Here is a 22861-nt window from a genome sequence, read left to right as displayed (position 1 = left end):
GTTACACCCCTCTCCTCTGCCGGACTTTCCCCAGGTCAGGGGCTGCGCGCCCCTGGAACTGGTTCTAACCGGCAGATGCGTAGTGAGCACCTGGGTGCCACTCCGCAGTCATCTTCTTGCAAAGCCCTGCCTACCCAGGATACACAAAACCCTGTCTGGGATGGTGCGAACACCGCCCCGGACAGGAAACCCTTTGTCCAAGCTCTCCTCGCTGGAAGGACTCCCAGCCGCAGGAGGTCAGACTCGTGTCTGTGGTGGCAGCATCCATTTTGTGGAGCTGAGGCTTCAGTTAACTTTAACCGGGGTTCACAGTTACGTGCATGTCGTGTCCCTCTAGAAGGGTGGAATGCTAACCTCGTCGCCAGTATTGGTGAGGGGTCAGCATCCCGATTCCTATGACACCTTACTCGACATGTCTTGATAACGCGATACCGAAGTTACCGATATGGTACGCGTTATCATGGAACAGCCATTGGGTCTTGGTTCCGCAAGCTGCAACCGGGCTCGGCTCGTGCCAGAGCCCACTTCACACGGTTCCACGCACTCTGCCTTCAGGATTGTTTAAGGCCTGCCATAGGAGTGACTGATAGGAACTCGGGTGTCCATTTTAGGGTTAGATATAGGGATACTATACCTATAGCAACGGGCGAGCACGCCCCGTTGCCCCAGCTGTCGTGCAGCCAGTTGTGCCAGTTTTAGATGGCCATCCAGGGGTGGCATAATACATGCTTCAGCCCCTGGTAGGCCCTGGGCACACCGATGCCCTGAGTTACAGGGTCTGACAAGGTGGCCCAGTTCCAATTGGGTAATGCACCTAGGGTACACATCAATTTAGCGAGAGAACAGCTAGGCTGTGGGTCTGATTGGCAGGCCCACAGCCCGAGAAAGTCGTAAACCAGTGAAACAAAAGCAAAAAAATCTGGGTGATCATAGGATTGCAGACCCTACTCTCCTACATGACCCCCCCCCCCAAACGTTGGGACAATAAACTAACCTTGACCAGGTGAGTCTTCTTGTTCTAAGTGGAAATACCTGGAGAGCCCATCTGCATTGCCATGATCAGTGCCAGGTCTATGCTCCACCGTGAAGTCCATCTCCTGTAGGGAAATGGACCACCTAAGCAGTTTTGGGTTTTCACCCTTCATCTGATTTAGCCATAGGAGGGGCTTATGGTCGGTCTGAATCTTGAAATGAGTGCCAAACAAGTATGGCCTCAGTTTCTTCAGGGCCCACACCACAGCGAAGGCCTCCCTCTCTATAGCTGACCAATTTTTCTCTCTGGGGGTCAGCCGTCTGCTTATTAAAGCAATGGGCTGGTCATTACCATCAAAATTCAGTTGAGATAGAACAGCTCCCATACCCAACTCAGAAGCATCTGTTTGGACAATGAATGGTTTGGAGTAGTCTGGACTCTTGAGGATAGGTGCCGTGCACATGGCCTGTTTTAGGTCATCAAATGCTTTTTGACAGCTCGCTGTCCACTGAACCTTTTTTGGCATTTTCTTACTTGTCAGTTCATTAAGCGGAGTCACAATCGATCCGTAATTTCTGACAAACTTTCGGTAGTAACCAGTCAGGCCTCGAACCTGAGTCTGGGTGGTTGGAGGAGCCCAGTCCCTGATTGACTGTATCTTGCTCTCCAGTGGTTGAACTTGGCCTCCACCGACAAGGTGGCCCAAGTATACAACCTGTGTCTGCCCTATCTGGCACTTGGTAGCCTTGATAGTGAGACCTGCTGCTTGCAGAGCCTCTAACACTTTCCGCAGGTGGACCAGGTGATCCTCCCAGGTGGAGCTAAAGACAGCAATATTGTCAAGATACGCCGCACAGAAGTCAACCAGCCCAGTGAGAACGTGATTCACCAACCGTTGGAAGGTGGCAGGTGCATTTTTCAAACCAAAGGGCATTACCACAAATTGATAATGCCCACCAGGGGTAGAAAATGCTGTCTTGGGCTTGGCGTCCTCAGCTAACCTGATCTGCCAATACCCAGCTGTCAGGTCAAACATACTTAAGTAGTTGGCAGAAGCCAATCTATCTATAAGCTCGTCTGCCCTTGGTATTGGGTGGGCATCAGTCTTAGTGACCGCATTGAGACCCCTGTAGTCTACGCAGAACCTCATCTCTTTCTTACCACCCGGGGTGTGAGGTTTCGGCACTAGAACTACGGGACTAGCCCAAGGGCTATCCGAGGGTTCAATGACTCCCAACTCCAACATTTTCTGCACTTCAGTCTTGATGCAGTCTCTAACGTGATCGGGCTGCCGGTAGATTTTACTCTTGACGAGCAAGCTGTCACCAGTGTCAACCTCATGGGTACACCAATTGGTCTGACTGGGTGTTAGAGAGAACATATGCCGGAAGGATTGAAGAACCTGTTTACAATCCTCCTGTTGATGTTCGGAGAGGCTGCCACAAAAGACAACACCGTCTTCCGATCCATCGTCAGTATTCTGAGTGAGCAGGTCTGGGAGAGGGTCACTCTCTTCCTCCTGTCCCTCATCTATGGCCATGAGCAAGCTCATGTCCTTCCTGTCGACATATGCCTTGAGCCTGTTGACATGGAGCACCCGATGGGGGCTCCTGGGAGTTCCAAGGTCCACCAGGTAGGTGACCTCTCCCTTTTTCTCCAGGATGGTGTAGGGCCCGGACCATTTGTCCTTGAGTGCTGCTGGGGCCACTGGCTCCAACACCCACACCTTCTGTCCGGGCTGGTAAACAGTCAAGACAGCCTTTTGGTCATGCCAAGCTTTCTGGAGTTCTTGGCTGGCCTTAAGGTTTTCGGATGCCTTCTCCATGTACTCAGCCATCCGGGAGCGGAGGCCAAGCACATAGTCCACTATGCTGGTTGCAGGCTTTTTGAGAGGTCTCTCCCATCCTTCCTTCACCAAACACAGGGGTCCTCTTACAGGATGTCCGTACAAAAGTTCAAAAGGGCTGTAGCCAACCCCCTTCTGTGGGACTTCTCTATAAGCGAACAAAAGGCAGGGAATCAGGACGTCCCATCTACGCCGGAGCTTTTCAGGTAGTCCATGAATCATCCCTTTCTGGGTCCTGTTGAACCGCTCAACAAGCCCATTGCATTGTGGATGATAGGGTGTAGTGAACTTGTAGTTGACACCACATTCCTTCCACATAGCAGTCAAGTAGCTCGACATAAAGTTTGCACCTCTGTCAGAGACGACCTCCTTAGGGAAGCCCACTCTGGAGAATACTCCAACTAGGGCTCTTGCCACCACAGGCGCTGTAGTGGTCCTAAGGGGAATAGCTTCAGGATACCTGGTGGCATGATCCACTACCACCAGTATAAACTTGTGCCCTGATGCTGTTGGGGGTTCCATTGGACCGACAATGTCAATCCCCACACGTTCAAAGGGCACCCCCACCACAGGCATTGGTATAAGGGGGGCCTTTGTCGTGCCACCTGACTTACCACTGGCTTGGCAAGTGACACAGGAGCGACAAAACTCCTTGGTATCTTCGTTCATGTGAGGCCAGTGAAAGTGCGAGACAAGCCTGTCCCACGTCTTCGTCTGGCCTAAGTGTCCTGCTAAGGGAATCTCGTGGGCCAAGGTAAGGAGGAAACCACGCTGAGACAAGGGGATAACCAGCCTCCTGGTCATGCCAGGCTTGGGGTCTCTTGCCTCAGTGTACAGGAGTCCCTCTTCCCAGTATACCTTGTGGGTACCTGTGGCGTTCCCAGCAGCCTCAGCAGCAGCCTGCTGTCTGAGGGGTTCAAGGGAAGGGCAGTCTAACTGGTCCTTCCCCAGGTCCTCTCGTGTGGGTCCCCCTGAGCCCAGAAACTCAACTTGATCAAGTTCGAGTTCTTTAGGTTCAGTTTCCCGCAATTCCTGGAGGTCAGCCTCCTCTGAGACTTGATCCTCGACCTGGGGCAAGGGGGAAGGCGAGGCCTTAACCCGACTGCTCTTCTTCTTGGGAGGTGTCTGGTCCGTTGTTCCAGGATCCAGCACCTGTTCAGTGGGGCATCGTCTGACCTGTGACCTAGTCACAGCAAGCACATGTGCTGGCAAGCCTAACATTTCCATGTGAGTCCGGTGCTCCACTTCTGACCATTGCGATGACTCCAAATCATTGCCCAACAAACAATCCACTGGGAGGTCTGAACTAACAACAACCTTTTTCTGGCCATTTACCCCTCCCCAGGAGAAAGCAACAATCGCCATACTATGACTGGTAGTGACGTTGCTGGCATTGGTCACCAGGAAATCTGTACCTGGCATGATCTGTCCAGGGTCCACAAAGTTAGGCGTCACCATGGTGACACTGGCACAAGTGTCCCTATAGGCCTGAGCCATTCTTCCATTAATTAAAGGCGTCTGTCGGTATTTGCCCAAGGTATTGGGACTGACGTCAGGGGACATATCCACATCCCCTGTACAGACAAGGACAGCCTGAGTGAGTGTACCAACTAGGTTGTCACACCCCTCAGAACCCAAGGTTAACCCAACTAGTCCCTTGGGAGGCGCACTACTACTGCTGGCTGTACTAGGGGGCACAGGTGCCTTAGGGGCTGCAGTAGCAGGAGTCTGCCCTCCTTTCTTGGTGCACTCACTAAACCAGTGAGTTTTACTTTTACAGTATTGGCACCACCTTTTCGATTGGCCTTCTTGATTCTTCTTTTTCTGGGAAGCCTGACACCCCCCCCCTCTTTGGGTTGTTGGGGACCTGTTGAAGACTTCTGGTCATTTTGTTCCCCTTTCGAATCTTTACCCTTCTGGTCTGCTTTCTTCTGACCACCCTGGTTCTGGCCCTGGTTTTGCTTAACCCTTGTTCTGACCCATCTGTCTGCCTTCTTTCCCAATTCTTGGGGAGAGGTCAGATCCGAGTCGACAAGGTGCTGATGCAACAACTGGTTCTGACAATTGTTTAAAATCTGTTCTCGCATGATCAAATTATACAATCCTGTGTAATCAGTAACCTTACTGCCCAGCAACCAGCCCTGCAAAGCCTTAGTGGCACAATCAACGAAATCAGACCAGTCCTGAGACTGAGTTTTCTGGGTATCCCTGAACAGCAACCTGTACTGCTCAGTGGTTAGGCCGAACCCATCAATCAGTGTGTTCTTTAGGACCTGGTAATTGTTAGCATCCTCGACTCTAGTAGTGAGGAGCTTGACTCTTCCTTTACCCTCAAAGGAGAGCCACAAGATAGCTGCCCACTGACTCTGGGGGACGCACTGTACAGTGCAGGCCCGCTCCAAAGCAGTAATCCATTTGTGGATGTCATCCCCTTGCTTGAAGGGGGGCACTATCTTACTCAGGTGTCTAGTGTCTAAACTCCTGTTTTCCCGTGGGGGAATGCTGCCACCAGTGGGAATTGTCCCACTCAATTCTTGCTCTCTAGCAAAGGCGAGTCTTTCTTTGGCTAGGGCAAGTTCTTCCCTTTCGATCCGCAGATTGACTTCCCGCTCCTTCGCTTCGCTTCGTACACTCTCCTCTGAGGGGATGTCATCCCTCTTCGAGCAGAGCCTCGAGAGCCATTGGTTCGAGCGGACTGTTATAGCCTCTCGACAGAGACCTAACTCGTCCACTCCCAATGTTAAGCTGGCCTGAGAGGGGCCCCAGGGGTCTCCTAGTACCATTTTCGTGCCGGCTTAAGTTGTCCCTAGTTAGCTGGCTAACCACTACTGGACCTTTGTCTGCCTCGTCCCCAGATGTCTCTGGCTCCTCGTCCTCCTCTTCACCTTCCGCGGAGAGATGGATAAGGTCAGGGTCACCTCGGGTTCCCTCGAGGGGGGGCATACTCTCTTCTGGATGAGAAGGGTTGGTGTTACCCGCCCTCCTAGCATCATAAGTCTCCAAGAGACCAATCAGAAACAGAGTTGTAGGGTTTGAACCCTGTTTTAGTTTCCGAGACGTACAGAGCTGTCGCATCTCTTGGAAGCTAAGTACAGCATATCTGGACGTGACCTGTGGAAGGTCGACTGACACAAGGGGAGACTCAGAGTTTCCTCCTTTGTCGGACATGCTGCTTCTAGTGTGGTGTAAGTGATGCACCTACCTACACTATATGTTTACCTACTGATCCCTTGCTAAGAGTTGTAGCCAAGGTGTGCTACGCCTTGAGGAGCTACAACAGCTGGTTCAGTAGAACTCAGAGTATTCTAAGCTAAGTTATATGTACCTGGAGTACTTATGCGATCTTTCACAAGATATTCTTAGGATACGCGTGGTAAAACAACAGCAAGCTCAAATCCCAACTGCTGCTCACCAATATGGTGATTGGTTGTAAGTCAACCTTAGACCAGCTATCCTAGTAGCGTGGATACGAGCAGTCTTCGGGCTAAACTCTAGAGGGCGTGTTAAGCCAGCTGTGAAGGGACACCACACAAGTGTTATGAAAATAAACAGTGTATTTATTAGAATCACAACAGCCCTGGACTCTTTATGAGGACAGGGTACTAAGCACAGAACAAAACTCCTAGGAAAATACTTCAAGTGCACAATCAAAACAAGTGCCCGAGGGCACGGAAAGTTTAGTGGTCTCGGGCGGACCCGATAAGGCAAGTCGGAAGCGAGGGACTCGGGACCCTTAAGTAAGGAGGCTATGCAGGCACAGAAATGCTGAAGTTACCTAGCCACGAGGGCTGCGGCTGCACAAGTCTTACAGGCGTCGGGGGTCTTCACTGACGAGCCAGGAGCCGGAAGGAAGGAAGTGCTGGCCGGCGACCAGTGGAGAATAGTTCGTAGAGATCCAAGCCTGGATCAGAGATCGATGATACCTGAAAGCAGAGGGGACCAAGTTCGTACTACTAGCCAGTAGTCAGAGGGTACCAGGAGGGCACCGGATGATCGTCACCTCGACCAGGTGAGTGGGCGATGCTAGGCTCTGCAGTCTCACGGACCAGGAGGCATTGTCGGCGACCAGGATGGAGGTGCGAGCTGTCCCACGAAGGTTGATGCCGTCGGCGTCGCTGGGCCCAGGATTGGGGCAACAAGCCTTGGCAGATTTCAGGGCCACGTGGTGGGCCTAAAATGGCGTCTTGAGTGGACCAGGAGGGTCTGGGGTGCTCCTTTCGCAGAAGGGAGCAAAGGCCAGTCTGGAGCTACCAGACCAGCAACGTTGGTTGTCGTTCGTCGTCAAAGAGTCACAAGCCAGTGGCTAGTGATCGGACAACGGGCTGAACAGCGAAGCAGAAGGGCCCCACGCAGATAGTGGAGATGCTGGGAGGCTGCACTTCGGTGCTGGAGCTGCTCAGGGTCGGGGCTTCTCGGACCCCAGAGCACTCACCAGAGGATTCCTTCGGTGGTCGTGCTGGTTAAGAAAGCGTGCAGGTTTTGATGATGGCCGGTCCCTCGAGGTCTCGTCGCACCCACAGATCTCAGCTGAGCTGACGATGTGGGTAGAGGTCAGAGGTGCCAGGGAAGCCGGTTCTCATCGAGCTGGGCAGTCGGATTCCTGAGGAAGGACTTGCAGCAAACCGCAGAGTTCTTAGATGGTGCCTGCGGATGCAGGGTGACTACTCCTTAGCCACAAGGGAGAAATCTTAGGAAGAGTCTCGAAGTCCTTTCGTAGAAAGTATTCTTGATTCAAAGATGATCTAATTTGGAAGGGTCCCCGCTCCGGCCTTTATCCTAAAGAAAGGGGTGGGTACATGACTAGGTCCTGCCCTCGGGGTGGGACCAGGAAGGGGGGTAGTTACACCCCTCTCCTCTGCCGGACTTTTCCCAGGTCAGGGGCTGCGTGCCCCTGGAACTGGTTCTAACCGGCAGATGCGTAGTGAGCACCGGCGTGCCACTCCGCAGTCATCTTCTTGCAAAGCCCTGCCTACCCAGGATACACAAAACCCTGTCTGGGATGGTGCGAACACCGCCCCGGACAGGAAACCCTTTGTCCAAGCTCTCCTCGCTGGAAGGACTCCCAGCCGCAGGAGGTCAGACTCGTGTCTGTGGTGGCAGCATCCATTTTGTGGAGCTGAGGCTTCAGTTAACTTTAACCGGGGTTCACAGTTACGTACATGTCGTGTCCCTCTAGAAGGGTGGAATGCTAACCTCGTCGCCAGTATTGGTGAGGGGTCAGCATCCCGATTCGTATGACACCTTACTCGACATGTCTTGATAACGCGATACCGAAGTTACCGATATGGTACGCGTTATCATGGAACAGCCATTGGGTCTTGGTTCCGCAAGCTGCAACCGGGCTCGGCTCGTGCCAGAGCCCACTTCACACGGTTCCACGCACTCTGCCTTCAGGATTGTTTAAGGCCTGCCATAGGAGTGACTGATAGGAACTCGGGTGTCCATTTTAGGGTTAGATATAGGGATACTATACCTATAGCAACGGGCGAGCACGCCTCGTTGCCCCAGCTGTCGTGCAGCCAGTTGTGTCAGTTTTAGATGGCCATCCAGGGGTGGCATAATACATGCTTCAGCCCCTGGTAGGCCCGGGGCACACCGATGCCCTGAGTTACAGGGTCTGACAAGGTGGCCCAGTTCCAATTGGGTAATGCACCTAGGGTACACATCAATTTAGCGAGAGAACAGCTAGGCTGTGGGTCTGATTGGCAGGCCCACAGCCCGAGAAAGTCGTAAACCAGTGAAACAAAAGCAAAAAAATCTGGGTGATCATAGGATTGCAGACCCTACTCTCCTACACTGACCATAAAATAATCAATTACAGAAGTGTGACCCCTTCCACTGTAGGTTGGTTGCCCTGGGCTGTCCCCCTTAAGACGCCCATTACATGCTCTAATGGAAAAAGAGTAGGTTATGGAGGTTAGCTGAAGTACCATGGTTGACCATTGTTTAGCTGGATACATATTTGGGTGGGGGATTGACCATATTTCATCCTCGTCTGTTGAGATTTGGGGGACTCCAATAAGTGGTTCGTAATGACAATTGAAGTCGCCACCGATCATCAACTCAACATCTCCCGGAAGGGAGTACAAAGAGTGGACAAAGAGTCTAGGGTTTTGGAGGTGCCCCCCTGTCCTACTGGCCTCGAGTAAATATTAATAAGTGCCAGTTTAGGTGTTTTAGTATGTAACAATATGATGCAGGTTATATCAGGGCTGTTGGTGTCTATTCTTTTCGCAGAAAACCCAAGATGAGCATCTATCCAAATACATAATCCCCCCGAAGGTCTACCTCTAGGACCTTTCAAAGCTGGCTCCATAAACGTGAGGTAAGCCAGTCTATGTATGGGGTTAAGAGCCCATGTTTCCTGGAATATACATATCCCATGGAGGTCTACAAAAGCACACCAGTCAGGATTGTCCTGATTGGCGGCGAGACCTGCTATGTTCCAGGTTAGAATTTTTAGGGTTGTATTTTGGTTATGATTTCTAAGTAACTGATTACCACAATTAACCAAATTATTTAAACCATCAGAGGCGTTCATAGGCCCTTTTCGTACTGGGTTGGATGGTGCAGGGGTAGGGACAATAATGTGAGCTGATGGTAAGATTGTTGCTGATCCCCTATCCAGGGGGAGTTCATCACTGGGGGATAACAGGTCAGTAAGATCTTCTGCAACCTTCAGCTCCAATCTCCCTCTGACATCTAAAGGTGGCTGGGCAAAATCTTGTCCAAACCCCTTTTCCACAGATCCCCCGATACGTCGTGCAGTGGACACGTCGAAACTGTCAAGAATACCTGACATATCCCCCGACGACCTTGCAAAACTGTGCAGACAGGTTAAGTCTGGCTCCCCCACAGACCCCATGAGACCATCCAAATTCCTGGACTCATTGGAATTTTTTCTTCCCTCGCTTTCTAGCTTACTCAATCTCTCTTTTTCCTCAGCTGTGGTTCCCACCCGCTGGAAATCCGCTTGGGTCTCTCCTATTATTAAAAAGCCCACATTAGACCCCACAAAACCTGAAAACTACAGACCCATCTCGCTGCTCCCCTGGACGTCTAAACTGGCCGAAGCTCATGTCAATAAAGTGCTATCCCATCATATGCTGTCCAACCACGTCCTTGATCCTTCACAAAATGGCTTCAGGCCAGGACATAGCACCGAGTTGGCCCTGCTGACCACCACGGAACACATTCGGGACGCCCTGGACGCTGGTCAAAGTGCCGCGCTGATCCTGTTGGATCTCAGCGCGGCCTTTGACACGGTCTCACACAGCATATTGCTGACTCGACTTGAGGCCATAGGGATCAACGAACTCGCCCTTGAGTGGTTCCGGTCCTTCCTCAAAGACAGGTCCTTTCAAGTTTCAGCCCCACCTTACATCTCCCAACCCCATTCCATCGAACAGGGAGTCCCCCAAGGATCGGCGCTCAGCCCATCACTTTTCAACCTATACGTCCAGCCTCTTGCAGCAGTGGCAAAAGAGTGGGACCTTACGCTTGTATCGTATGCCGACGACACACAGCTGGTCATCACACTCTCTGAAGGCCCTTCTACCTTGGCCACTAAATTCAAGGATGGGCTAGCGGCAGTTGCACAGTGGATGACAAACAACTGTTTGCAGCTGAACGCCAGGAAAACGGAGGTGCTTCTCCTTGGCAAAAACCCTAGCCATTGGAGTGACCATTGTTGGCCCTCTTTGCTTGGTCCCACCCCCGTGCCGAAAGACGTGGTGAAGAACCTAGGTGTTTGGCTCGACTCCTCTCTTAACTTCCAGTCTCACACAAAGAAAGTGGCAGCTATGTGTGTGGGCCTAATGAGGAGTCTTAGCCCGATACTCGGTTTCTTCGACTCTAGAACTCGCCAACTCATCATCCAGTCCATGATTCTTGCCCGGCTGGACTATGCCGATGTGCTATTCTTAGGGGCAAATAAAGCAGAATTAGTACGGATGCAGCGTATTCAGAACTCGGCCGCCAGAGCAGTGGTTGGCCTCCCACGCAGGTGCTCGGCCAGAGCTACCATCCGCAATCTGCACTGGCTGCCAATTGAATCCCGCATCCATTTTAAAACCCTCACCACGGCATTCAAAATTCTTAACTCCGACTGCCCTGAACTCCTACGCCCGCTCCTTGTTCCCTACACCCCTCAGCGTACTTTACGCTCTTTAGGACAACACCTTGTGACAGTCCCCCGTTCCAGGCTGTGTAGAATGGGTGGACGTTCCTTCAAGGTCTTGGGGGCAAGACTGTGGAACTCCCTGCCTCTACACATCCGCACCCTAACCAACTTAACTGCCTTTCGGAAAGAATTAAAAACGCATCTCTTTTCCCTTATCTAGTCCTCTGTTGGTTATCCTCCTTCACCCCTCAGGTACTGGTTGGGTTAGCGCCGGGACGCCCCGTTGCTGGGGCAGCTGTTTGCGCTTTAAAAAACTGAATAAACTGGATAAAACTTAGAGATATACTATTCTGTACTGACGTTTGGGACACGGAGCGTCAATCGCAATCCCCCAGACCTGAGAGGGCATCAAATCTATTAAAGAGCATAATGTTCCCCAGAGGGCATGTGTTCGGCAATTCATCCTGTGGAAATAGGTCTCTTGTGGTTGGGTACCGGGGTTCATAAAAGTGGGACAGTGGCAGTGTAAGAATTCCAGGCAACAAAATATTTTGGGGCCAATTACAAATACATTCGACGCACCTCCAGTCTCTGAAATTAATTATAACACAGTCCCCCAGCATGGTTTTAGTGCTCTTGCCAATCCAGTTCACTCTCCTGGCAAACAGAATTTCTGCTGTAATGTTTGTTGGGAGTGGTCGTTTCTGATTGAGCCAGAAGGTGCACTTATTTTTGAGTTCTGCGTATGTCTCCCTTTTCCCATGTGCCAGAACGGGGACCCCCGCCAAAACCACCACATAGGGCGCTGAGTGTGGCAGAAGATCAATGTTGGGCAGGGGATCATTGCTCTGAACCAAGGGGGGTTTTACAAGTCTTGGTGCTGTACTGACGGCAGCTGTTTGATGGGGTTTGTCCCTTATAGCTGTATTTGCACCTGCTGGCAAGCTGGGAGCTAAGACATCAACAGTGGTTAAGGCAGGAGATCTTTGGGTAGGGACAGTACAACTGTTTGATGTTACAACAGCGTTGAGGTCAATTGGCCTTTGGCCTGGAGTTTTTGTCTGCCTGTGAGTGGAGTCATTAGCCCTCAGACCCACTTGCTTCTGGAGTGATGCGACTGAGAGTTCAAGGCAGACTAATCTATTCTCAATTGAGTCCAGTCGTGTGGTAATTGGGGTGCAGAATTTTTTGAAAGTGCTTTCCAGTTTCTACCAGAACAATGGGCCCATATCAGGTTGGTCTTCTCCCCCCCGAGTGATGTTTGGCCCGCTACGCTCTTCTATGGCAATCGTTGGTAGATGGGGTGGACTAGGTGAAAGTCTGGCAGCTGAGACTTCATTAGGCACGTCTCCTTTTACCAGTTTTAGCTTTTTTGCCTCCTAGAGTAGTTTGTGCGCCAGTGCGCTTCCTTTTAGCAGCCGCTCCCACATCTCGCTGTGGAAGACCTGATTTTGCGTTGGAGGCTGAGCGGGTTTTAATATTGGGGGAGAGTTTAGCCTTGGCGGCATTATGGACATCCATCCCAGTAGGGGAGTTTGAGCTAATATCATGGATAACAACTAGCTGTGATGTGTCACTTCGCTCAATGACTACCGAGGGAGGCAGTGTATCCTGAGAATTAGATAGGTGGCGAATTGGTGATCTTGCCCTCGCCAAGCTTCCCAATGAAGATCTTTTATCAAATGGGGTTTCCAAGGAAAGTCTCTGTTAGGTGAGTTCGATATCCTTGGCCAGAGCTGACGATACCCTAACTAGGAAGTTGTCCATGGTGCCTAATAGTGAACCTCCGGTTGACTTCCTAATATTTGGGGCTTCAGATGGTACAGTTGTCTTGATTACTTTAGAGGGCCTGTCACTTATACTCCTTGATGAGAGGGGCCAGATACAGTAATTAAGAGGGAAAGTGAACTGACCTTAAATCGCAGGGGCAGATGAAAGAGGGATGGCCCGTCCCGTCCTTGTCCGGTCTTGGACGGGCTTAAACGGGCCTGTCCTTGGCCCGGGCTTTGCCCAGCTGCTCATGCGTGCCACTCGTGGGGCGAGAGGCGTTCCTCGCTTTTCTGGCGCCTCCTGGTGCAGTGATGGCGTCAGGGACGCGACCAGGCCGCCGGGGCACCTGGGGGTTGTGATTCGGGCCCCCGCGGTGGTTGTGGGCTGTGTTGTGGCCTCTGATGCAGCTGTTCCCCTCACGGAGCCTGCTGGAGCCCGCTGGTACAAAGAAATGGTGAGCCGTTGCCCTCACGGCAGGATGTAGGTATGTCCGTGAGTTTTTACAAGTGTCCTTCATAGAGTGGGGAAAGTGGGATTTGTTCCAGAGTCACCTGGTTTCTCTCCTTGCAGAGACGCACCGGCGTGTAGTGATGAAGGAGGCAGGCCGGGTGGAAGGCATGCAGAAAGATGAAATGTGCTGGCAGCAGATTTCATAGGTTTTTATTGTTATTGAAGGCAATAACAGGGTCAACCTTCACACTAAAACCAATATCCCGGCTCAATCTCTGTGACAACAGCTCAGATTCGTGGTGCAGCTCAGTCATGTCCAGAGCCAAGCGGGCTAAGTGAAGAAAAGGAATATGGAAGTAGCCTAATGCCAGAAAGCATGGCTGGACAGACATGTCCTTTTGGGCGCTATCTTGGTCTACGTCCTGGGTTTGAGATGCCAGGCGACTGGGGATCAAGGAACGTGCAGACTCCAATCTAGGTCAAGAGACAGTCAGGCATTTCATTGGCTAGAAGCCGGCTCCCTCAACTCCATCCTTCTCTGTACCAGAGAGTGTAGCACAGGGGCCGGCACTGTGGGCACACCTAGTCACATTTTGCCAGGTTCTGTTATGTTGCCAAGATTAAATGTGATATGATGATGTTACTTACAGTAATGGCATCACATTAAAGGATGTCTGTTGCCACTTCCTGTGATATCACAGCTGGGAGAGAGGTGCATGATGTCTCATCTTAAGACTTCTATGAAATGACGACGTAGTGTTTCTCGATTTTTAGTCATGACTGTAAAATGTCTGGATTTCATGATTACTTCTTTTTACATTACCATAATGTATATTTGCACCCCGGTGGAGGTCAAAATGTAGAAAATCATAAATTTTAGTGCAGCACATGTGAAACAATGTCAGTACCCTCTTTTAGATCTTTCCTTTTACATCACTTTCTTGCTAATCTCCTCCTCTACTGTTTTATTTTCTGAATTGCTGGATTTCCGCGATAAAATAACCTCTAGGAAGTGGCGTAGTGAAGTCCCCACTTTAGCAGCTTTAGCGGGGGCTGCCACTGGGGCCCATATGATGATTAACTGGATCCCGCTAACCGTTAATTAGATATTGATGTTTTTTTTATGTCTTCAGGCATGCAGACAAGGTCCTGCTAATCAATACTGCAAGGGAGTTCAATGACACAGGGCTGTGGGAGTTAGGCTTACATGCACGGTAAACTAAACGAAACGAGAAATTATGAAGTGAACACATTAGGGCAAATTACAGAAAAAAGACAAATAGAAAAATGAGCATAAGATAGAAAACAAAGAAAAAGAAAGGTGAAAGGCAAAAGGTGGGTGGGAAGAGAGAACGGATGGAGAAATAAAGGGCACATTGGAATAAGAAAGGAAAGGTGGATGGGTGAAAGCAAGTGTGAGAATGGATGGAGGGGTAAAGAATGGATGGAGGGGTAAAGGAAGGATGGATGGAATAGTAAAAGGACACATAGGTGAAAGGGTGAATGCATGAAGAATAGACCGCTAGAGCAGAGTGGAAGGATGGGTGTTTAAAAGGATGATGCATGGAGGTATTGATGGGTAATTGCATGAAAAGAAGGATGTATACAAGAAAGGGTGAAAGGGCGGGTGGATGGAAAGGTTAAGGATGGACAAGGATTTATAGATAAAATGTGGAAAGGATGATTGGATGGATTGAAGGAACATGAAGAACTGAAGGGATCTTTTTTAAGGATCAGATTTGGTTGCTTCGCATCCTCTGTATGATTAGTGGTATGATTAAAGTGGAGGCTATTTAAGGTTTTTGGTTACTTCCTTGTCCCTCTGTATATCTGCATCCACCTGGAAATTTGCCTCTTAGTCTGATCTCTGGGTGTTCATCTTTTTGTACCATTACAGATGCAGACACCTGCTACTATGCTGTTGCTGTGGTTAAAAAAGGAAGCAACCTTTCACTGAAGCAGCTGCAGGGCAAGAAATCCTGCCACACCGGCCTGGGAAAGACAGCTGGCTGGAATATCCCAATTGGAATACTGCTGGAAAAGAAGTACCTTTCCTGGGATGGCCCAGAAAATGAGCCCATTGAGAGAGGTAAAAGTGGGCATTCTGATTACTGGAGATTAGTTCATTTCATTGCTAAAAGTGGCTCGCTGTCAAATAAACCCCCCTTTGAAGTTCTACCTAAGCCCTGGACCTCTCTGCGGTGTAACATTCATTCTAGTTTCCATGTTTTAACTCTATTTTTCATACCTTCTGCAGCTGTAGCAAAGTTCTTTGCTGCTGCTTGTGTACCTGGGGTAGAGAAGGAGCCAAACCTGTGTCGACTGTGCAAAGGGAAGGGGAAGGCCAAGTGTAGCCGGTCTGGCAGCGAACCCTACTACAACTACAACGGTGCCTTCAGGTTGGTGGTGACCTCTAATATTTTTATTGACACATACATTTTATTGAGGTTTATGGAATAAATCAGCCTTTCGCAGAATATACATTTGTCGAAGATCATAGGTATAAATTACCATCTTGAATACAAAAGACCACATAGGACTCGAAGAAATTTTCATCTCTTGCTTATCACCTAGATCCAGACGTGCGAAGTGCTGGACTCGAAGAAGCCAATATTATTGGCGAGCTGTGGATCACTGAACAATTTGGTTGCCCAGTGTGTCAAATATGATAAAATAAGGAACCTGATAAGGTAGTTTATAAACAAGAGCATATTTACACATGAGAACAATGTATAATGTACTTGCAATAATGCAGACGGGATAGTCGTCATGTTTGTGACAGAGTAACCCATCCGCCAAACTGTAGGTCAAACCCTTAAACTGGCTGTAGGTCTTTGGGCCCCAGTAGTCTTAACTATCACCTTGACCACCCTCAATGTACAAAGATTCATCACAAACCAGACCTTGCAACTTGCATACAGACTAGCTTACTAATGGGTGTGCAATTTCTGGTGCAACCTTTGTACGAATAGTTTGCCTTGGAAATTGTACATTGACAAAACAACCTGGCTAGTGAACATATTTTGGCAGCTTGTAATTTGGAATCTCCTGTGAATAATCTGCAAATTCTGGGACGGTGGCCTGAAAGGGACAGCTGACAACCATCTTTGCATTTGCTCCCCCAAATCGGAAATATTTTTTCAAGCAACCCTTCCTCATTAAAGGGACGGATACTGCTCCTAAAACAATATTTCACATTTGTGAACACACCGAGTGAGCAGGCAGTTGCCCTCTGGATTACTTCCTTCTCCCCTTGAGGCTGCCCAACACTATTCATCATATGCAACCCGTTCGTGATGTCAGTATCTGATAACTGATTTTCGACCTCAACTGTAGTCGCAATTAGTTGATGCTCTCTATTGCATTTGTCATATAGGATGGGATGCCCATTATATGTCCTTTTCTGTTAACGATTCGTATTGGGTACCAAAGCGCCTTTTGTAAGTCAGTCTTTACGACTCACAAAAGGGGTCTCTTGAGGTTGCAAAGCATGTTTTTTGTGAATTGCAGGCTTTGCCATTGCAAAAAAGCTTTGTACATGAGATACCTAGTGCTTACTCCCCTGTTCTGGTACTCCGATGTTTGCAGCAGCCCACCTCGGATTTAAGTCGAATTGTTCAGAATGAAGGACACAAATGGAAACAAAGCTCCTGGACCAGAACTTCTAAGAAGGCAATTGACTTATTTAAAGACGTTCTCTCGTCCCCACTCCTGTTGCGCTCTTGCTTGGAGCCTATCATCTTCAGGTAGGGTTTACAGTCAGTGGAAAACAGAAATATTCAGAATGGCTTAATATGATCTGACAGCATCAGAGTTCTCTCACCCAAGTTGAGGAGGGACAGAGAGCTGGAACAGGAAGACATCCCATCTGTGGTGTGTTTCAGAAAAGCAGTTGAACCCAGCCATTGTTTACTCCCCAGTAAGAAGAAGAAATAAAAGAGGTTATGGCTGCAGTCTGAAGAGCTGAAAACCTCATGTTGGGCCCGATTGACAAAACTAACTTATGACAAAATCCTAAACTTACTACCATTTTGGTATTCACAGAAGGCACTTACTCATTCTTGTATTCACAGAAGGCACATACTCATTGATGAGTAAGTGCCTTCTGTGAATACAAGAATGAGTAAGTGCCTTCTGTGAATACCAAAATGAGTAAATTACTCAAAATGAGGCACTTACTCATCAATAAGTAAGTGCCTTCTGCGAATACCAAAATGAATAAGTGCCTTCTGTGAATACCAAAATGAATAAGTGCCTTCTGTGAATACCAAAATGAGTAAGTGCCTTCTGTGAATACCAAAATGGTAGTAAGTTTAGGATGTTGTCGTAAGTAAGTTCTGTGATTCGGGCCCGTTATGTCTGGTCTGTTTCAGAGAGACCTAGATGAGTTACAGAGGTGAGGAGTTTCACAAATTCCACTTGTTGAGTTTTGCTTACACACTTCCAGATATTTCTGAATCAGGATTGTTTTAACCAATTCATTTCTTTCGAGCATGGCAATCTAATTGTGTTACTTGTCACTTAAAGCATAACAATTTCTGTGTTTCTGAAAGGGGTTAGGCTACATCATTTGGGACATTAGGCCATACATTTAGTTTGTAGGTAGCTCAGAAATCATCTAGATGACTTGATGAATGATATAGAGGGAGATGTGTTTGCCTGTATGTGTTTGATTAAGTTATTTATCAGCTCATATAATAATGTCCTCTTATTTTGCAGATGCCTGAAAGAAGGAGGAGGTGATGTCGCTTTTGTGAAACATAACACGGTACCAGGTGTGTCATGATACCTTCAGCACTTTGGTTAAAGACCACACACAGTTACTCTGCCTGAGTGGTAATCCAACTCATGTAATCATTGTGGAGTACACCACAGGTAGTAGACAATGTCTATGCAAAAGCACAGAAAAACTCACACTACATGATACAATCAATATAGGAAATCTTCATTCTATAAGTAAGATTTTCACAGTGTAAGCCATGGGCATTTTCATTTTTCCAGACCTGTCTACCCAGTGTTTCGTGACCACAATTCCCTCATCAGAAGGGACTCATTTTGATTGTGTGCTCTTCATGGGCCTGTGATACTTTGAATTGCATTTCACTTCCAGGGAGGACAGCCCAAGGACAGCCCACGACTGTAGACATTATGGAAGGAGTTACTGGGTACAGCAGAAGAATTACCAGAATGCAATGGGGGACTTCAGCTGTGATGCTAACAGTGTGTGCGCTCCCTCTCCACCTCGTTAAATAATAAAAATATTTGATGCGTCCACGATTCCTTGCATTCGTATCTCCCCAGTTCTAGGTCTCAATGAAGCTAAGTAATCCTACTGCACAAGACCCCTCTAGTTAATACTCAAGTTAAGCATGTGAGGATTGATTTATCACTCTTTTTTTTTTCTAAACAGCTAAACATGATTGGATAATCCTGGAGCAAATCTTGTTCACTTAGCCAGTAATATATGTATAACCGAGACATCCACTTTTCAATCTTTGAACTCATTCACAAGATCGTATTGATTTGCTGTTCACCCGGAGTCTTCATCTAACCCCTAGCCTCCAGAGGTATTTTAATAAGATTAGTGAAGAGAATGTAGGAGGGGAATATTAAGAGTATTCTTTTGGGAGTGTAACATGGTGTGAGATTCCATGATTGGTACTGGATAGTGGATCCTCTTTCCTATCAGACATATACTATTAATGAGAAATAAATGTCATCATTTTAATCACCATTGAATCCAAACATCCTGATTTCACTTGCCCAAAGTTTAGCTATATATTTTCACGCAGCCTTGAGCTCTTGACTCCATTTTAGACATAATGTCCACATTCCACTGAGTTTAGGTCTAATACCGTTAGAATTCATCATTGAAGACTGGCCCATCTCTTGAAGAAACGTAAGCTAGCTTCAGCTTATGGTCAAAACAGGAGTCTGACATTGCAGCTTCTACTACCATAGACATTGATGGGGCGAAAAATCAAGCCTCAAATTGACAAAGGCATTTACCAACATCAACAGTCGTAAAACTGCAAGAAACAGAAGAACTTTTCCAATCTTTTTTTAATGAAATGGGTGATATTGTGCTTCACTAAAGATTTGATTTTATAATTGAATGATTATATAGAATAAAGGCTCAATCTGCATGTCCCATACTTCCATGGACGGTTGAGGAAGATAGTGTTAAGGAAAATGTTCAACACTGTAAAGTAATTCAATCCTGACTAAGAGACATGACAACAACTTACTTATCTTCTAGGCACTACATTCACAGACCATTAAGGTGTGAGTGAAGTTCAGTTTCTGCCTAGTATTAAGAGTGTTTCTTTGCACTTGATGTACTGTTCTAGTTGACAAGTACACATAATAAAAATGTTGTCATCAGCAACTTCTTTTTTTAACATCTTTCTTTATATCACATGAACTTGTTGGTTTGATTCAGTGGCACGTGTTTTCAGTTCAAGCTGCCTACCTCTGGAAAAGCACAATTTAGTTTGTAGTGAAAAAACTAATTTAGGGTTCAAGTACAGAAACAGTGCACGGATGATGCATTGTAGTGCCTTTCTGAGTTTTTGAGTGATGACTGCTGTCTGGTTTCCAGCCTTCTGTGAGATGGATTGCTGAGCCTCACTCAGCCCTCAACAGTCAAGAGACACCGGCATTGCACCTGGGATCCAGTAGGAAGTAGACAGCAAGGGGGTCAGACAAATGTGAGGCCCCAAAGGGCTCACCCGTCCACCTGGAGCCAAGATAGCAAAGTCTGTCTTCTCACGACATAGCATCTGGGACCTCATTTAATGAGATGGTTGGCATTAGGTAATCGCACATAAAAAAAACTGCAGGAGATAGTAGGATGGTTGTCTTGAGGCCTGAACTTGAGATAATTGGCAGAAAGCTCAAAAGAAATGCCCCCATAGCCCCCTTGGTATTGTTGTTTATTCTTCTCCAGAGAGTGCTGTGTAGATGAGATGGAGAAGCTCTTAGGGAGCCATAACTGTGCGAGTAACACAAGCACAGTGGTTCAATGTCAAGAGACCTTCTTCCTTGCCTCCTACTGCTTCAAGGACGAGACTGCAAGAGCCTCTGTTTGCATCTGACAAGACCAGAAACCATAGGGTTTGGGGTAAAACACAGGAGGAAGTGGAGTTGGGGCACTGTGGCCGCTCCACAAACAGTTAAAGGGCGATACTGCGGCAGAGAACTGCTTTTAGTGGCACACTCTGCCTCAAGCTGAGATGCCTGTGAAAGAGCAAGAAGATATATTGAACCTGAAAAGGGTGTAAGACAGTTTAGTGATCTCCATAGGATAAAACATGATACATTGTACTCCAGGGGACAGCAATGAGGGCTTTCGAAACTAAACTGCACCATATTGAATTATGAAGGAATTATTGAAGGCAAATTCTGCAGGGAGTAGGATTAGAAAAACAAAGATGCCAATGCAATAGGTGAAAGTTGGGAAAAACTCTGTGTTCTAAATCTGTGCATCAATCTTGATTTTCTGCGTACAAAACCTATTGGATACCTTAGAAGGTCCAAGACCATGAGGGTACTGGGCTAAGTAGAGCTTGTAATCACAATATATTACAACGCAGCAAAGCTAGTACTGAATCCAAAAAGCTTCCATTTAAAATACATAGTCGACAGGACTATATCCAAAGATAACACCAGGGACAAAAGCATGGTCTCAATACTATGTCAGGGAGAGATGGATGAGACGCAATCCTAAGAGCAGTAGCAGAAGAATGCTCCTGTATCTCAACCTGACCTCCAAGACAATCACGAAGAAGCAGAAGATGACAACACTGAGAAGGGAAGTTGTGAGATGGCTGACTCGAGCTTTGGTCCTGTATCCTGGCGGCCTGGGGGTGGCTGTCAGATAGAAAATATCAATGTTTTCTCTGATTCACTCTATAGCAATGCATGTGAAGACCCCTGGATGCAGGAAGGGTGAATAATGAGGGATAACGAGTTGTCTAAGAACTGTGACACTATGCCCTTGTATTTGGTTGGTACCTCTCTTTTTACATTAGCTGTGTTTTCAACCTGTTGCTGGGGTTGCTCTATTTTGCTACCATGATTGGAGAATCATTCTTAAAACAGACTCTTTGTAATCGCAAACTGCCCTTTTCGGTATGTACTAAATCCAAATTGCAATTTGTTACCATGTACTGTAATGTAATTTAGTTTTTCAACTATATACTGATTCGCTATTTGAAAGAGGTGAGTTTAGGGTGTCCCTTCCAAATAACGATGGAATGTATTAATGTTTTGCAACCAATATCCAAAGCCATTGTAAAACGTTAACATTTTACTGACTATTCAAAGGTAGTGGTAACCCATTCGCAAATGGTAAGGGGTGTCCAAGAAACATCTTGTAACTTGTGAATGTTTAAATAAAACATTTTAGGAGTAGCTAGTGGTCCATATAACCACTGCTTACTCATAACAAATGTTTGGTAAAGTTAAATTTTTTTTGAAAAGCATCCCTTTTTCCTTATAGGAAAACAGACTTCATTTAAAATGAAAAAAATTACTTTATTGAAATGAAATCACAGACGTTGTGGTCTGATGACCCCAGCAATCTACCTTACATGCGATTGTAGCCACTTGTAGCAGATCACAATTTACGAACTAATCTATGCGTAAACAATGAGGTAGGTTGTATTGTGACCTACTATGAATGGTCATTTGTAAAACTACTGGGTCATACATCGGCCTCTTTGCAAAATCAGAATCGATTTGGTAAAAGTCAGTGCGAAATTTGCAACCACTTTTACCAAATCTATTCTCAGCACGTCTGGCAATGGGTTCCTAATTCAGAGTATTTGCTACATGTACACTCTATGGTGAAAAATTCAAATATCATTATAATATTGTTGGTGTATTTGTGTCTTAAATATCCTTGGATGATTAATTCATTTGGGTTAAAAATCATGTGTTCCGAAATATTTAAACCATCAATCAATCTCAATGGAACCTCTGTCTCCTTAATTACATATAAAGCAGTAATTGTACAGATAACTATATTTTTCTGAAACATTTTGTAAAAGCTCTTCAAAGAAATTGTTCACCCTCACAAGCATTTCTGGATCATTAGCTAAGACTCCAGTCATAGAAGCCACAAAACGTACTTTTTGCAAGTGCTGTTTTTCGTTTCCATGCTTTCTGTGGCCTTGAGTTCAGATTTGATATTCTGGAAGCAATGATGACCTTAGCATTTGCTGATGAATTTTGATATTTAAAACTCACTAATATTCAGACCATGCACATAACACTTGGTATCGTCAATAGTAATTTGACATTGTATGAAATCAGGTTATTGGTTTGGGGTTGTGGAAACCCCACTCAGGCAACAACTAAAATCCTTATGAGGGGGAACCATAAAAGTCACTAAATAACTTGTGCATCCCTCTGGTAGCTTGGCACAAAAGTAATCAGGCTTAACTTAAAGGTAGTGTGTAAAGTATTTATGCAGCACACAAACTGTAATAAAGCGTAACCACAATGCAAGTAAAATCTCAAAAGAATTTGGAAAAATAGAGAACATTTTAATAAATAAAATTACATCAGAACGACAAAAATCCAATCAATAGAACCGGAGATATGTAATTTCAAAGTTTTAGGTAAAAATACCTCCTAGAATCACAAAGCGCAAACTGCGGCTAACTGGCCACAACGGACTGTGACGAAGTCACAT

General features: G+C 47.1%; 1 protein-coding gene across 1 annotated transcript in view; it reads left to right on the top strand.

Annotated features, from left to right (window-relative positions):
* LOC147683548 (serotransferrin-A-like) overlaps positions 1–22861 on the top strand; it is a 282375-nt gene that overhangs the window by 126680 nt on the left and 132834 nt on the right. The window contains exons 4-6 of the mRNA XM_086943940.1: positions 15059–15250; positions 15419–15560; positions 17881–17936. Coding sequence (XP_086800066.1) covers positions 15059–15250; positions 15419–15560; positions 17881–17936 — 390 coding nt within the window. The remainder of the gene's footprint in view (positions 1–15058; positions 15251–15418; positions 15561–17880; positions 17937–22861) is intronic.

The sequence above is a fragment of the Lissotriton vulgaris genome, chromosome 11 (assembly GCF_964263255.1).
Source record: "Lissotriton vulgaris chromosome 11, aLisVul1.2, whole genome shotgun sequence".
Lineage (NCBI taxonomy): Eukaryota > Metazoa > Chordata > Amphibia > Caudata > Salamandridae > Lissotriton > Lissotriton vulgaris.
This window is presented reverse-complemented; position numbering and strand designations above follow the sequence as displayed.